Genomic DNA, 17975 nt, shown 5'->3' with positions numbered 1-17975 from the left:
TCCTAGATGACCCTCAAAATTTATCATACTGATGGGATAAAGCATTTGACGTATGCAATTATGACATCAATTATGACAAAAAAATCCACGAATATGCGAATGTATTATCAGGTCACATTTTATAACCCGCGTGTTATCATAGACTGATGTCTGGAGACAGATGACAGTGAACTAATTGCTTAACCTCGCTTTGCGCTTCATGTGCAGGCTAAAATATTGTGGGTACTTCCCAGGTGGGGATTAAAGAACTTGAACACAAAACATGAAAAACGGCTATAGCCCACTGTCTATTGGCATCATTTTGCCAGAATAACCAGCACCTTGTAAAAAAAGGTTGTTTTTTTATGATGACAACAGTATTGACAAATGTTTGACAACAGTATTAATAACAACAGCAATAGAATGCAGTGTGAACAAATGAAAGCATCCCATCATCAAAGTACATCAACTGTGAAGGCACTTACTGCGAGCAGATTCATTATGGTATGGCCAGTCTCTCCAAATAATGGCTTTCTAAAGCGGACACTGAAGAGTGGACAAGGATAAACTGTGGGCAACACAAAGATACTGTAAAAGCTATACAAATTGACAACTTCCAAGATGATCATATCAGCATTTAGAATAATTACTGCGATCACACCCATAAGACGGAGCAATAAAAATAGAAAGCACAATGTTGAAGAAAGCCTCCAGTATTCTCCACAGAGAGTAGCAATCTTAACCAGAGGGACTCCCAAGAGTTATTTGGATGTGGAGAGATTTGGTATCAAATGTTGTGATGCACACAAAGACCCAGGTGGTATGAAATGAAAGAAAAGCTGAAAGAGGGAGAACAGTTCGTGTGACAAAGCACTTACATCGGAACTCAGCTCCAAGTCGCAGCATGAGGCGCAGAGGAAAGAGTTTAGCCCAGGGTGCTTCCCACTTTTGCACAAGAATGGCAAAGAGAAAAGGTGGTGCAGGCAGCGCCATTTCAGGCAATGGCTGGCATGTGCGTTCCACATACAGGAAGCCTGCGTGTTCACGACTGTTCAGAAGGCCACCGCCAAGAAACGAATGTTTCAGATTGGATATAGATTTCCCTGGAAAGAGTAAGCAAAATGCTGTCAAAAAGTGAAAATGCTTTATAGTTTCATTAAAGATGTTTTTTTTTTGCTCATTTGTTCCTTCTTTCTCATGATTGTTATTCTTATTAACCCAACTAGCCCTCCATATCTAATCACAGGTGATTGTTTCCTTCCCTCTTCGCTCATGCCCTGGTTGTGCACATGAATTGTCCTGCCCGACTGTCTATGGATTTCATTGTACCCTTTGTCATTTATATAAAAAACAGCGAGGTGATTTTTATAAAACAGTGAGGTGATTTTTTTTTTTACAAAACAGCGAGGTGATTTTTTTTACAAAACAGCAAGGTGATTTTTGAACAAAATAGCAAGGTGATTTTTTTACAAAACAGCAAGGTGATTTTATCAGAGGTGATTTTTATAAAACAAAGTTGATTTTTATAAAACAGAGATGATTTTTTAGAAAACAGAGGTCATTTTTACAAAACAGCAAGGTGTTTTTTTAACAAAACAGCGAGGTGATTTTTTATCAAAAGAGTGAGGTGATTTTTTAAACAAAACAGTGAGGTGATTTTTTTTTTATCAAAACAGCGAGGTGATTTTTTTATCAAAACAGCGAGGTGATTTTTTAACAGAACAGCGAGGTGATTTTTTTTTAACAGAACAGCGAGGTGATTTTTTAACAAAACAGCGAGGCGATTTTTTAACAGAACAGCGAGGTGATTTTTTAACAGAACAGCGAGGTGATTTTTTAACAGAACAGCGAGGTGATTTTTTAACAGAACAGCGAGGTGATTTTTTAACAGAACAGCGAGGTGATTTTTTAACAGAACAGCGAGGTGATTTTTTAACAGAACAGCGAGGTGATTTTTTAACAGAACAGCGAGGTGATTTTTTAACAGAACAGTGAGGTGATTTTTTAACAGAACAGCGAGGTGATTTTTTAACAAAACAGCGATGTGTTTTTATGAAACAAAACAGCGAGGTGATTTTTTTTAACAAAACAGCGAGGTGATTTTTTTAACAAAACAGCGAGGTGATTTTTTTAACAAAACAGCGAGGTGATTTTTTAAACAAAACAGCGAGGTGATTTTTTAAACAAAACAGCGAGGTGATTTTTTTGAAACAAAACAGCGAGGTGTTTTTTTTGAAACAAAAGAGCGAGGTGTTTTTTTTTTTTAACAAAACAGCGAGGTGTTTTTTTTAAACAAAACAGCGAGGTGTTTTTTTTTTAAACAAAACAGCGAGGTGTTTTTTTTTAAACAAAACAGCGAGGTGTTTTTTTTAAACAAAACAGCGAGGTGTTTTTTTTAAACAAAACAGCGAGGTGTTTTTTTTAAACAAAACAGCGAGGTGTTTTTTTTAAACAAAACAGCGAGGTGTTTTTTTTAAACAAAACAGCGAGGTGTTTTTTTTAAACAAAACAGCGAGGTGTTTTTTTTAAACAAAACAGCGAGGTGTTTTTTTTAAACAAAACAGCGAGGTGATTCTTACAAAACAGCGAGGTGATTCTTACAAAGCAGCGAGGTGATTCTTACAAAGCAGCGAGGTGATTTTCTTTTACCAAACAGAGAGGTGATTTTTACAAAACAAAGAGGTGATTTTTTACAAAACAGCGAGGTGATTTTAACAAAACAGCGAGGTGATTTTTTTACCAAACAGAGAGGTGATTTTTACCAAAACAGAGAGGTGATTTTTACCAAACAGCGAGGTGATTTTTACAAAACAGCGAGGTGATTTTTACAAAATAGAGGTGATTTTTATAAAACAGAGAGGTGTTTTTTTTTTTACAAGAGTGAGGTGATTTTTACAAAACGAGGTGATTTTTACAAAACGAGGTGATTTTTACAAAACAGCGAGGTGATTTTTACAAAAGAGGTGATTTTTACAAAACAGCGAGGTGATTGTTTTTATAAAACAGAGAGGTGATTTTTTCTTTTACAAAACAGTGAGGTGATTTTTACAAAACGAGGTGATTTTTACCAAACAGAAGTGATTTTTACCAAACAGCGAGGTCATTTTTACAAAACAGTGAGGTGATTTTTATAAAACAGAGATGTGATTTTTACAAAATAGAGATGTGATTTTTATAAAACAGAGAGGTGATTTTTTTTTTACAAAAGAGTGAGGTGATTTTTACAAAACGAGGTGATTTTTACAAAACGAGGTGATTTTTTCCAAACAGCAAGGTGATTTTTACAAAACAGAGGTGATTTTTACAAAACAGAGGTGATTTTTATAAAACAGAAGTGATTTTTACCAAACAGCGAGGTGATTTTTACAAAACAGCGAGGTGATTTTTACAAAACAGCGAGGTGATTTTTATAAAAGAGATGTGATTTTTACAAAACAGCGAGGTGATTGTTTTAATAAAACAGAGAGGTGATTTTTTTTTTACAAAACAGTGAGGTGATTTTTACAAAACGAGGTGATTTTTACCAAACAGCAAGGTGATTTTTACCAAACAACAAGGTGATTTTTACCAAACAGCAAGGTGATTTTTATAAAACAGAAGTGATTTTTACCAAACAGCGAGGTGATTTTTACCAAACAACAAGGTGATTTTTACCAAACAGCAAGGTGATTTTTATAAAACAGAAGTGAATTTTACCAAACAGCGAGGTGATTTTTACAAAACAGCGAGGTGATTTTTACAAAACAGAGAGGTGATTTTTTTTTACAAAACAGTGAGGTGATTTTTACAAAACGAGGTGATTTTTACCAAACAGCAAGGTGATTTTTACAAAACAGAGGTGATTTTTATAAAATAGAAGTGATTTTTATAAAACAGAAGTGATTTTTATAAAACAGAAGTGATTTTTATAAAACAGAGGTGATTTTTATAAAACAGAGGTGATTTTTATAAAACAGAGGTGATTTTTATAAAACAGAGGTGATTTTTATAAAACAGAGGTAAATATTTTTATAAAAGAGAGGTGATATTTTTTATAAAAGAGGTGATATTTTTTATAAAAGAGAGAGGTGATTTTTACCAAACAGAGAGGTGATTTTTACCAAACAGCGAGGTGATTTTTACAAAACAGCGAGGTGATTTTTACAAAACAGCGAGGTGATTTTTACAAAACAGTGAGGTGATTTTTACAAAACAGAGAGGTTATTTTTATAAAACAGAGAGGTGATTTTTTAAAACAGAGAGGTGATTTTTACCAAACACCGAGGTGATTTTTACAAACAGCGAGGTGATTTTTATAAAACAGCAAGGTGGGTGAGGCTATGAATATTACGTACTCTGCCATAAAGACACCACAAGACTTAGCTTGGGATGATTATCCTGTTGGAGCAGGCAGGAGGGTCGGGGAAGTAGGGAGCGGAGAAGGGGGGAGCGGAGAGTGGGATTCAGCAATCGGAATAGCAGCATTAGCTTTACAATGAAGTCGCCGACAGCATTGCCACAAAGGAGAAGGGTAAGTCAATGCTTAACCACCTTACCTTGAACCCCAGAACAGATCTTTCCTGCTTGGAGAGGAAAGTATCAGATGGCATCCTCTTCCAAAATAATCCTGTCTCGTCAGTGTTAAAGATCTGCTATGGCATAAATCCCTTCACCTCAATTATTTCGATAAGCTGTTGTGGGTAGTTTTTTTGCAGCATCATGGTCTGCCGATGCTGCTTCCCAGACTAATTTTACATGATAGAGGTCAAATCCCCTTTTGAATTTCTCAAACCAGCCCTTGCTGGTGTGGAACTTGTAGGAAACCATGGTTGAACTGAAGTCTTCAACCCCGGGTGCCTTGTGGAAACGTTGGTCAATCCGCAACAATTTGTCCCGTATCACGAGTCCACTCAAAAGCACTTTTTTCTCTGTCTGAGCCTCGATCCAATCATCAAGCACTTTTACCATCCTTTCAATAAGAGGATCAGGGGACTGGAACAACACTTTTGTGCTTTGTGGAGTGTTGGCGGCAACACTTGCATGGATATTTTACTCACTTTTACAGATACACCGCACAGTGAATTATTTGATCCCATAATGGTGGCCCACAGATGCCGCACATTCTCCTCTTGCTAACCAATCTAACAACTCAATTTTTTTGCACAATGTTACAACCTTTCTCTACCTTTTAGCACAACTAATTTTGTCCATTTTACATTTGGGCTCATTAAAAACTCTGCACGAGAAACAAAAGGCTCATAATGGGAGGTAAGCATACACGCTGATGCAAACGTTGACTCGTCTCAACTCAAAAACTGCGATCGGCCAAAATGAAATCCCGCGATAACGAAACCAGAACACAATAGGTAGCCCATGATTGGTTGAAACCCACAATATTTGAGGGTTTACTTTATAGTATTGCGTTTATGAACTAAGGACGTACATATTTCTCTTGAGTCAGATTTACAGCTGTCATGAGAGAACCAAATTAAAAAAAATTGAGATGAGAAACAAGTAAAATGATGGATTGTTGGCAAGTAGCTCATAGGCTGGGATCCAAATCAGCCAGATCAGATGGAAGAAAATTAGAGGGCATCACATGAAAGGTAGGTGGGTTTGGACACGAGCAAGAACAGGGCAAAACATGAGTGAGGTGGGACAATATGTAACCAAAGTACACCTTTTACTGCATCCTGGTACACGTGCAGGAAATGAACAAACACATCTTTGGGAAGCACTCTCTCTCCTGAAAGTACTTGCAGCAGCAACAGCAATTCCGGCTGTCCCACAGCATTCAAGCCACGAGTGCAAAATGCCCAGCACCGCCGGTTAGCATCTGCCCACTCGCAAGACAAATTTGGTAAATGCACAAGAAGAAGCAAGCATAAAAACATCACACTAGAATACTAGATGGTGAGGAGCAAAGAGGTAGACTCACAGTTTATGATTGTCAAACTGACAAGCAGGTTGGCATTTAGGACAAACACCATTGGCTCGGCACCCTCTTCTTCAAGCACTCTGACTAATCCATGTGGGTGCGGTCGTTCTTCAACTGTGTAGTCTGCAGAGCGTAGAAGAGTGGAGAGAGAAAATGCCACAAAGCAGTACTATTGAATAACCATCCAAATGGGAGAATGTGGAATGGCCAAGCAGATTTGAAAAAGTTTATATCAATGATAGTATTATACGATTTAACATGTCCGTTCAGATATCAACAAATAGAAAAAAGATATATATATATATATATATATATATATATATATATATATATATATATATATATATATATATATATATATATATATATTTTTTTTTTTTTTTTTTTTTTTTTTTTTTAATAAACTGTGAAGGATAAAGATACGATTTTTAAAAAGTTTAAATGGGTCAAATAAAATACAAAACAATAATTCATGGATCCATCCATTCATCGATCAGGAACATACCATCACCACAGGCTCAGCTCGAGAAAGGACAGAGTGCCTCGGATTGGAGTTTGCTGATAGGTTTCACGCTCAAAGCTCATCCTGCTCTGTCTCTCTCTTACCCTCCTACAACACTACCCCGTACACACTATATACTGGACTTTGTATCCTCAATCATAAGGATGTAGAATGTTCTCTCGAGCAATCCTGCTTCAGTGATGGACCTGAGTGATGCTGGTGCGAATGCGCTTGAGTTCTGCTCTGCTGCACTTGCCTCTCCTGTCTGTGATTTTTGGTCTGTCCTACATTGGCCACCTCCAATCTGCTAAGAGGTCGGTGGGCATCACTCTCGTCTGTGGGAGGAGGGTGGGGGTTAGTTCTGGACACGATTCTACTCTTCTCTTGGAAATGATTGGAAGCCATAAATATCGGGCAGCTGGTTGCGACCATCTACCTCAATCTGTCTTGGGCATTCAACGCAGTCAGATGTGCTGGCTTGCTTGATGGGCTAGCTTCCTGTGACGTGTAGGACCACCTTCACACCTTGCTTTCAGACTTATTTTTGGCATGCCCATAATCATGTTGCTGTCAGTCGGGCCCTCTCCACTCCTCTAATCCCACAGGACAATTGGGTGGTACCTGGGGCTGGGTCTTGTTCCCATTCGGCATGGGCAGCCTCTTCCATACACTAGACAATCTTCATTTTTTTTACGAATGACTCCATTGTGTCATATAGTACCCCATACCAATTACAGGCAGACAGCAGCTGTGTCACTCTGCTGCTCTGTGGTTGAGTGGATGCTGTCTGATGGGTGGAATATGTCTTTCAATCCTGACGAATCTTAGTCTCACCCTGTTGTTCTGCAAGGATCATCAAAGAAACTCGCCTGTGTCCATAGTCAAGCATTGGGAGTGGCTTGCTCTCTTCAACTTTTCGGCCTCGCCATTGGCCATAGGCTCTCCAGGGCCAATCAAGTGGTGTGTTTGGGCTGCAGGGATGCCTGTGTGCTGGATGTCCTCTGTCGTTCCTTGGGGGTTAGACACTGTTCACAACCTACAAAGCCTTTGTCCATAGTTCAGTAGAATATTGCTCTCCCCTCTGAATTAGGGTTGGGACATTGTGTCAGTCTCTCCTGGATTCTGTGGAATATGTGGCTCTCGGCATTATTGGCATCTCCTGCAATGAGGCTTAAGCACAGGGCCAGCTGCTCTCTCCTTGCAGACAGGTTGGTGGCCTCTGTTTTTTTTTTTGTTGTTGTTTGTTTTTTTTTTACTGCCTTTCCTCCCACCTGGCTTCCTTTGCCCTCTTAACTTTACATCCGACCCTTCCATACACCCAGCTCCTCTGAGGCACACGCATTCCTTCCAGCACACCCCTTCTGGGTTAAGTTCCCCAAAATCAAGGCTTTCCTCCCACCACCACTCTTTTCTCCCATTTGTTGAACTGCCATCCAGAGGTGGTTCAATCACACTCTTCCTCTCCAAGGCTTCAAGCATGTGAATCACCATATCGTGTCATCCTCCATCTCTACCCGCAATCTGTCTATCTCCATTAACCATACCTAAGCAAACCCTCTTACTCACAGGCTATTGGGTTTCCTCCCACCCTTTGTTTCCTCTTTTCCCATGCTTGTTGTGTCAAACTGTGGCCCCACTGTCAGTACATTGGCTTTTTACTCTGTCACCTCACAATTCTCTGAGCCTCGACTTTTGTATACAACAAACGCCTGTAGAATTATCACCTACCTCCTTTAACTCCTGTAGAGATGAGGATGGGAGGAAGACCTTCTTCATCTTCTGGAATAAGATTAATCCCCTTCCCGACTGGGCTCCCCACCACTGCAGGATGGCTGCCAGTCAATACCGTCAGTGCTGGATGCCCAACAGAAGAAGACTGAAGTGGCAAGCATTGAAACAAAGTTGGAAAGGTGACAGATGGCATCAGTCAAAGCAGATTGCCATCATTCCTGCCCATTGTACCAATACATGGTACATAATACCACACAACCAATAACAACAAAAAAGAGAATGATGTATGAAAGAGGGGCATATATTATGTGGTCACTCATGCTTCCAAGCAAAAGTGGATTCATGAGAACAAATTTATTTTTATTATTGACCTGACAATCCAATTCAACATTTGGGCAATGCAAAAATAAGGAAAGCAAATTTTTCACAAATGTAGATGAACACATAGCTCATAATTAAAATTAGTTTGTGTAGCTAACGCTTCTGTGCAAACAATGGCTTTGTGATCTGGCTTTTGATTTCTGAAAAAAAGATGAGACATCAAAGTTACACCACCGACGAAATTGCCTTGAGGATCTGGACAGCGACAGTAAGATGACCTGTAGAAATGGGCCAATGGCAATTTTTTAACTGTTTCAGCAGGTATGCATGAAAACTCATGAAGGCACAATGTTTTTGCAATACTGTATGCATGAAAAGTGCTTGCACAATGTGGAGGTAAAAGAAGAGTAGGAGAAAGAGATCGGGAGGCAATGAGTAGGAAATGAGGAAAATGGAATGCAAGGCATATATGTGAATGGTTAATCAGAGACTAAAATTGTATGTTATTTTTTCGGGTGCAATTTGTAGATATCATCAACATGGAGATGAAACAGAAACCAAAACAAAAGCCATCACCTCAGTGCCTCGGCCATCAGGTGTTCCTCTCGTCTCCTCGCCTACACTGTTGTCTCCAGGGTCGTGTGGCTGCCTTGGAGGTAGAGACGGGTGACTAACCAGTCGTGTTGTGTCAGCAACTTCCCCGTTAGGCAGCAAGCCGTCTGCGAACCAAACGCGCCGTGACTCACGTGCTTGGGAACCTGCACTAACGCACATGTCAGACAACTGTCAATCAACAACCTACACAAATCCAGCAACATTCCATTCTGCCAAAAATAATGATATCCTCACACTACCTCGCCATGTCACGATTGAAGAGACTTACTTATTTATTTTAAACAAATAATCGAGATTCACGAAAATCGCAATCCTATGGAGGGTGCCATCCTTTGTTATTCCACAATTACAAATTCAGTACTTTATGATCATGATTTTCAGTTTTAATAAGTTTATAAAAGTAATCATTTACAGTGATAAGAAATCCAAAATGTTTTTACGAAAATAAGAAATCATTTGAGCTTGGAAAACTTCAAATTACTGAAATAGTACACAAGTTAATCCGCAATGACAAACAGAACATGACTCACATTCCAAAAAAGTGTCACCAATGTTGACACAAGTTTGGATGACCTTCAGGTAACAAATGATACCCAAGGTATGAACAACCTTCTGCTAACTGCATTAGCCACACACTGGAAACCTCCCAAGCTCTTGCCAAACCAGTAAATGGAAAAGAAAAATTCACCAACTGCCAAGCAGGAAGTATATTCTGGTCCCAAAGTACATTTTAAAGGTCACTTGCAAATCATCTAACGAACAACAGCTTAATTGGTATTATAAAACTTTACTTTTCACCAAATGAAGAATAAGCCTCAAAAATTTCCCACTTGCAAACAGGGAGTAGAAAAACAGATGGAACCTAGAACAGCACTTGGTAGAGCACATACACTACCGGTCAAAAGTTTTAGAACACACCCATTTTTCCAGTTTTTACTGAAATTTAAGCAGTTTCATGTTTCAATGTACTCTGAAATTAAAGCACAGAACAAATAAACAATTGCAGATAAAAAAAAAAATCATGGAATCGTTTTGTTGAACAAAATTTAATCGAAATTTTTGACTCATCAAAGTAGCCACCTTTTGCAGATATAACAGCCGAACATACTCGTGGCATTCTTTCTACAATGGAAATCAAATATTGTTCGGAAAAATCTTCCCAACACTGTTGCAGAAGTTCCCACAAATGTGTTGCACGTGCAGGTTGCTTTGCTTTCACCCTTCTGTGCAGTTCATCTCAAACCAGCTCGATGGGGTTTAAGTATGGAGACTGTGCTGGCCATTCCATGATTTGAAGCCCACAGTCTTATTCTTTTCTTCTGAAGTAGTTCTGACATAGCCTGGAGGTAAGGTTTGAGTCATTACCTTGCTGTAGGATTAACCCCTGACCAACTTGGCGTAGACCAGAGGGTATTGCCTGGCACTGCAAAATGCTGTGGTGGCCTTTTTGGTTCAGGGTGCCAGTCACTCTGTGCAAGTCGCCAACTCTGGATCCAGCAAAAGAGCCCCAGATCATCACGCTTCCTCCTCCATGCTTGACAGTTGGGGTCACACACTGAGGAACCATCCTTTCGCCTACTCGATGGCATACAAAAACCCTGCGTGATGAACCGAAGATTTCAAATTTTGATTCATCGATCCATAAGACTTTCTTCCAGCTTTCAGTAGTCCACTGGCAGTGCTTCATAGCCCAGGCAAGCCTCTTTTTTCTTATTTTGCCATCTTAGCAATGGCTTTCTTACTGCCACTTGACCTGTCAAACCTGCAGCTCGAAGTCTTCTCTTCACAGTTGAAATTGAGACTTCCATACTTCGACCAGCGTTAAGCTGTGCCTGAAGCTGCTGTCCTGTGAGCTGCTTATCACGCAAGCTGTTGACTCTCAGAAACTTGTCTTCCGATTGTGTTATGGCTTTGGGTCTGCCAGGCCTCATCCTGTCAGAGCTTCCTCCAGTTTCCAAGTGCCTTTTGATGGTGTAGAAAAATGTACTCACTGACACCTTGGCTTCCTTTGCAATTTCTCGAAAGGAAAGACAGACATTTCTAAGGGTTATAATGGTCTGTCTGTCTTCCTTTGTTAATTGTCATTTTCTCACCATTATGATAGAATATACTACTTCTTGCAATGCAATATTGTCCAAATAATGCTTCAGAGGGTGTAGCAACACAGTCTGTTCCAACACTGCTTTTATACAGACAGAGGGTTTGTAACTAATCAACAAAAGTTGGGACACCTGGAGGAATTGTTTGCATTATCTTTCAAGGCTTCATTTAATTCCATTGCTGCAGTTGCTAACCCATTACTTGTTCCCTGAAAAAGGGCCTTTTTTAGCAACTCTGAAATTTACATTATTTTTCAGTTTTTGGTAACCTAAACTTTTTTTTAACCTCTGGCAATTTACCGCTTAGCTTTGTACCATTTCAGGTTATTCACTGGACTTGAACTGCTTAAATTTCAGTAAAACTGAAAAATGGGGGTGTTCTAAAACTTTTGACCGGTAGTGTACCTCCACCAGGCCGAACAGTTTACGTTTTATATGCTACTGAGAGGCCGGATCTGCATCCGGACGTGAACCAAAATGTAATCGGTTTGTTCTTGTCACCGACCCAACTCATCCACCATGTTTTGTCATAATCCAACTTAACGTTTTGAAATATCATGCTAGATGTCGTCATTTTTGGCTCCATCTCTCAATGGTGAAGAATCACTTAAAAACTCGAGTATCCGGATCTGGATCTGAATCTTTACCAAAAATAATCAATTCGTCCTCGTCACACACCCAACATTGTACACCTAATTTCGTCTGAATCCGTCACCAACTTTTTGAGATATCGGGCTCACAAACAAACAAATCAACAGACAAGGGTGGAAACATAACCTTTCTGTTCACCTTCGGTGGCAGAGGTAACAAAAAAACAAAAAGGAAAGCAGAGAAAATGAGTGCAGGTTCAGAAATTACCGATTTTGCCAAATGGGTTCATAAGCTCCAAAACATCCACACCTGGAAATTTTGCAACACTAAGTAGTCACCATGAGGGCAGGAACATAACTTAACAAGAAAAAGAACAATCAGAGATTGCAGACCCTCACCAGGACATGTTTTGTGTGGTTTGTGTACTTTTGTGTGGTGTATTTTGTGTACTGGTATGTTACATAATGAATAAGAGACATAACTACAACTGCCACTTAAAAACCACTGGCAGTGATGACCAGGTACCAAGACTTCCTGCTTTGATGAAACACCTGACCATGACCCATGATATTTTTTTTATTATTATTCAATTGAATTTAGAATGGGCTTAAAGTAAATTCGATTAAAATCAAATTGAAGACCAAATAAGTACAGTCCTGCATTGGAGTAATCAGAAGGATCCCAAACAAGCAAAAAGCAAAGATGAAGTCATCAGGAATAACCTGGATAGGATTCACCTTTCAGCTGCTACTCCTCTACCCTCAAACCCATCCAGGCACAGCCAAGTGAGCCTTATTTTTTTTTTTAACAAATTAAAAAAAAAGGAACCCATTTCAAAAAACAAAAACAAATTCTGGTTACCAGACTATGTGTCCAATCAAGTTGAAATTTGCAGCACATATTCCCCATCACTACTAGATCATGATTGTGAAGTTTCACATCAATTGATCAAGCAGTTCCAGAGAAAACATTAATATTTTTCTTCCATCAAATATGGCTACTTCTTCCATGTGACCTATCAATTATTCCTTCATAAATTTGTAGACTCAAGGCTTGGGAAATTTTCGTGTGAAGTCCAGCCTTTCTGGATCTTGATCTGTCCAACCTTTCTGGAGAAGAAGATTTTTTTATACGTTTTAGGGTAAATCCAATATGGCTGCCAAACCATGTGGCCTACGACATCATGTGTGTGAACCTTTTGTTGCTCATGGATAGGCAGTCATACGTGTAAAGTGTCACCTCGATCTGTTCAGCCACTCAGAGAAGAAGATTTTTGAAGGTTTAAAAAAAACAAAAACAATTTGGCTGCAGAATCACATGACTGATGAATTCATCAAAAAAAATTTCTGTGGACCATTTCATCCCGAGATAATCCTCAAAATTTTTCATACTGATCAGATGTAGCGTTCTACATATGCAATGATGTAATAACGAAGGCACCTGTGAAATCATAAAAAAAAAATTTTTTAATCACATTCCCCATGAGGGGTACTTGCTATATGAACAAGTTTAAATTTTTGACGGTGCAGTTTGAGATAAAGAGGTCCAGAGTTCTTTGGGATTTTCCAACATCGCTGCCACACTACGTGACCTGTGAAATCATAATCATCATTAAAACATTCTACACGAGTATTCACTCTTATGGTGAAAATTTCGTTTCAATCCGACAAGTGATTGTGGAGAAAAACACGAAAGTTCTGTGCAGAAAAACAGACAGACAAATGGATGCTAATGCAATACCCTCTCCTTTGGCAAGGGGCTGAATGAACCCACCTGGTGTTATTTTAACGGTGTGACAGGGGCTCTAATACAGGACTCTAAGGTTTTAAGCCAGCCACCTCAACCATTAAGCCAACACCAGGCCAGCAGAAGTTGGTAATTATTGTATTATGTTATCTCACACACACACACACACACACACACACACACACACACACACACACACACACACACACACACACACACACACACACACACACACACACACACACACAATAAAATGAAAAAAAAAAACACACACACACACACCGTCAGTTCCTGGATGTTTCAGCACAGACACTGGCACCATGACAGTTGGTGGCGGCGATGCCAGCGTGCCATCAGCTTGTGCCTGCTGCAACGGTGGTACTGTAGAGCAGTACTCAGCTGGGTTGCTGGGATTGGGACTTGGAAAGCATGCGGGAGGTACAGTGGTGCCAGAGATGGGAGCTTCCTGTGTGGACTTTGCTGGAATATCACACACACACACACACACACACACACACACACACACACACACACACACACACACACACACACACACACACACACACACACACACACACACACACACACACACACACACGAAGGTTTTAAGATATATTTGTTCAGTTCCCAATCCTGTTCCAGTCCCATTTCAAACAAATGTATTCATTGAGGTGTTGCAGCTGAGGGAGTGTGGAATTACAGGGGGAGAGGGGGGAATTAAAACAAAAAGTACCCCGAATAATGTCTGCATAACAGTCGAGGCAGACGCGTGCTTCACGGCTGTCCATGTATGCAAGACTTGCTCGCCGACTACAGCAAGTCGCGCAAAATACCTGTCATTTGGAGGTGGAGGTTGGGGGGGGGGAAAGAGTTGAAAGTTTCCAGAAAAATAATTGATGAATGATTCACACGTTTTCCCACACGATAATTATAAATGACAGGGTGACGCTCTGTTAAAAAATAAACAAACAAACAAAAGGACAACTATGGGCAAATTACCTTCCCACAGGCACGACAGTGATGCCTCCTCCGGGTGAAGGTGAAGCGGCTTTCACATCGCATGCAGTGCCGTGCCTTGCCATCCGGTACCCAGGTTGGAGCAGAACTTCCGGGGTGGGCACCTCTCAACGTACATTCTTCCAACTCGCTAACAACATCAAGCGTTGAAAATTCAGTAACCAGGTTGGTTTCCCTGCGATTGTCCTCAACCCCAAGACCTGCTGCAGACCAGTCTTCCGTACTAAAGGGCGAAGGCGCCAAGTTCTGCAGGCATTTTGGTCGAGCACCCCCTTCAGGAGAGAGAGGTGTTGTCACAATATCAACGCCAGCTTCTCCCTCCAGATTGCAGACTGGGTTGATCATTGGAGACACTGGGTATGAAGGAGGAAAATGGTCTTTTAAAACACTTCCAAAACAATGTAAAATTGCAATGTTCTTTTACCACTAGTTTAGCTCCACATTTCTCATGACGTTCAACTCACTGCCAGATACCCCCACCCTGAGTGTTTGTATTTTTCCTTGTGTACGAGGTTGTTAAAGCAACTTGTAGATGCATCACATACAAGATAGCGATGGACATTACTGCACTTTGACATAACACAAGTAACAAGGCCATTAGGACACAATGGACAAAACAACACAGAAATGGTCCCCACTTCGAAAAACAATTAAATGGTGGCAAAAATCAGAGAGACCAGGATGTATTTAGATCGGTCAGAAACTTTAAATTCATGGAAAAAAATTTTGATGAAAAATAAAAGACTGAACTATGTATGCAGAAATGATCCTGTTATACGATTTACTTCAAAGCCCCATCCAAACGTAGTCAACGATAATTAATCCATAACTTCCCTTTTCCCAAGAGTCCGACGCCCTCTTCCATTACTATTGTGAAGAGTCCCGAAGGTCAATTTATCCAATCAGAAGCCTTCGCCAAGACAGCCCGGATGTTCCGGGAATTGCTGGAAATTCCCATGCTGCCTTCAAGTGAAGGATACGCCAAATGGAGCGATCCAGTTAAGTCGGTCTCATGGAGGCTTTTGGCTTCCAAGGGAACCGTGATTAAAAACAAGATGTATGTTTTTACCATTTTCTTTACATACAATACATACTCCAAGATTTCAGTGCCACTATCCGGAGGATCTATTCCTTTCTCGTTTTCTCATCCCGTCTGTCCTTTATTTATTAAACAATTACCCCTGAAGGCGAGCCTCTCCATCTGCCTGTTAGATTTCCAGCACGTTCTTTGAGTAAATATTTTCTTTATGGCCGGCGTGGTTTTAGACGGTGTTTGGAACTCGGCCACGTAATGCACCATTTGGACGCATGGGCTGACAAAACAGTTTAAATTATCAGGAGTACACCAAAGCTAGCCAAGGAGTAATGTCATCAGGAGTAATGGATCGCTAAGTTATTGAATGATAAAAGCAGTGGTTTATTTCAGTTATGAACTCTGTAGTGTATGTTACGTTCAAAGGCGTAGAGAAAAACAAAGTTACACATAAACAAATAAACTGCAGTTTCTGGAATGCCACTCTATTTTTTATTGTCTTCTGTTTTCACAGCATATTCAAAGACATCTATCTACTATAATAAATAGAGCTTGTGTGGCTGAAGCTATGTCAGTAATATTCACTTGTCGATTGGTCACGGCACTGACCAATCGGATGTACCCGTTTTTCCCTTCACTCGTCGATAAGTCGTGCCACTGAAGGGATTACAATATTGGTGATTACAGTGCGGAGACTTTATCACACACTTTCCTCATCTCGTGTTACCTCACTTGTCACAGCGGTGATTACAATATTGGTGATTACAGTACGGTGTCTTTACCCACGCGTTCCTCACCTCATGGCTAACCCTGGTGATTACTACATTGATCGTGGTGCAATCCTTGACAATTTTACGTTTCTTTGACTCCCCGGACACAAAGCGGTGATCAGTGTTTGGTGGGCCAACATGGGTACTTCTGCCTGGAGAGTGTTGGTCAAACAAATTTAGATTTCTTGAAATTAGGTTATGCTTAAAAAGTACAAAAACTTTGGCATGATTAAAAGTCATTTTATGGCTGAGAATGCAGGACAGACCCTCTAGAAACCTAAAGCATCTGTGGCCTATCACAGTCCCCAGAACTCCAGCCTGCAGTGGTAAGACCCTAGACCAGAAATATTTAAATTAGACCTGCAACTGAAAATACCAAATACATCGCTGGAGAGGCTATCTATCATATACTGTTGGACCCCGTGATATACGGATTCGCTATTTGTGGGTCATAAAGTGTGACCTGCTTCTACATTCACTCGTTCGCAGCTTTTTTTTAATGCTTCTGGTCTCCTATATCCACCTGGGAAATTGGAAATCAGCCAACATCACATCATTACATAAAAAGGTGCAAAAAACAGATCCCCATAACTACAGCCCAATTTTCAGTAAGGTCATGGAGTCCATCATCGCAGTTGACATAAAATCATTCCTTTTCTCCAACAGCCTCATCTCAGATCATCAATTTGGCTTGAACCTGGTCCCTCCACCATAGACATGCTGCTTCTACTCTCCCAACAATGGTGTAGGTCCTCAATATCAGACATGAGATCAGGGCCATCTCTCTGGACATATCTCGAGCTTTTGATACAATCTGGCATCCTACCTTGTTCTCCAAACTGTCTGCCTGTGGAATCCAAGACCAACTCTACTCTTGGATGACTGACTTCCTCCACTCTCATAAACAACATGTGGCTCTCAACAGAATCCTTTCATCTCCTCTCCCTGTCAAGGCTGGAGGACCACAAGTGAGCGTTCTAGGCCCCATGTTATTCCTAATCTTCATCAATGATCTCACTGACTCTGGAAAATCCTCTTTATCTCTTTGCTGATAACTGTACTCTCTGCCATGACATCGCTCATCCTTCTGACAGACAGGAAGCAACCTCTCCCCTCTCCTCAGACCTTGACAAAAATTACAAACTGGTCAAACACAATTTTGCTTATGTATCCATATTGTCCACCCTTTGCATTCTCCCTTACCCCTCATCATTACCTGCATCCCTTGTTTGTCCATCTCAATCTAATTTCTACATCCACCGTGCTGCTGATGTTTCCCCTTTCTCCTGCTGTTCCCTTTGTTATATTGTGTCCCGATTTGTTCTGTGTATGTAATATATATATATATATATATATATATATATATATATATATATATATATATATATATATATATATATATATATATATATATATATATATATATATATATATATATATATATATATATATATAGTTGCGGTGACGGGTACCGAGACACCAGCTTGTCACTCAGGGGGATTAATCCCCGGTTGTCCTCAGTAGAGCCGGACCTGGGGCCACCGCTCACAATTAACGTTGTGGTATGGTGGGTTGTTTTAAAACCACGAACGCCACTCAGTTAACCACGAGTTCCAGTGTCCGCCGTCTAATTATTCCGTTTAACTGGAGGTCA

The 17975-nt window shown here is 40.2% G+C and overlaps 1 protein-coding gene across 4 annotated transcripts in view; it reads right to left on the bottom strand.

Moving 5' to 3' along the window:
• LOC147016869 (zinc finger FYVE domain-containing protein 9-like) overlaps nucleotides 1–17975 on the bottom strand; it is a 69193-nt gene that overhangs the window by 37186 nt on the left and 14032 nt on the right. For 2 of the 4 annotated variants that reach the window (XR_015049222.1, XM_085845998.1), the window contains exons 4-12: nucleotides 14501–14871; nucleotides 14235–14334; nucleotides 13784–13981; nucleotides 9027–9208; nucleotides 8127–8274; nucleotides 5897–6019; nucleotides 5639–5794; nucleotides 858–1082; nucleotides 465–547 (exon numbers count right to left, since the gene is read on the bottom strand). Coding sequence is in view for 3 of the 4 variants with exons in the window: in XM_085845998.1 (XP_085702124.1) it covers nucleotides 465–547; nucleotides 858–1082; nucleotides 5639–5794; nucleotides 5897–6019; nucleotides 8127–8274; nucleotides 9027–9208; nucleotides 13784–13981; nucleotides 14235–14334; nucleotides 14501–14871 (1586 nt within the window). In the remaining variant the exon portion in view is untranslated. The remainder of the gene's footprint in view (nucleotides 1–464; nucleotides 548–857; nucleotides 1083–5638; nucleotides 5795–5896; nucleotides 6020–8126; nucleotides 8275–9026; nucleotides 9209–13783; nucleotides 13982–14234; nucleotides 14335–14500; nucleotides 14872–17975) is intronic. The other 2 variants (XM_085845999.1, XM_085846000.1) reach the window with 2 other exon arrangements.

The sequence above is a fragment of the Eptatretus burgeri genome, chromosome 11 (genome assembly GCF_056783735.1).
Source record: "Eptatretus burgeri isolate ZD-2024b chromosome 11, Ebu_testis_v1, whole genome shotgun sequence".
NCBI classification, from domain to species: Eukaryota; Metazoa; Chordata; class Myxini; order Myxiniformes; family Myxinidae; genus Eptatretus; species Eptatretus burgeri.
This window is presented reverse-complemented; position numbering and strand designations above follow the sequence as displayed.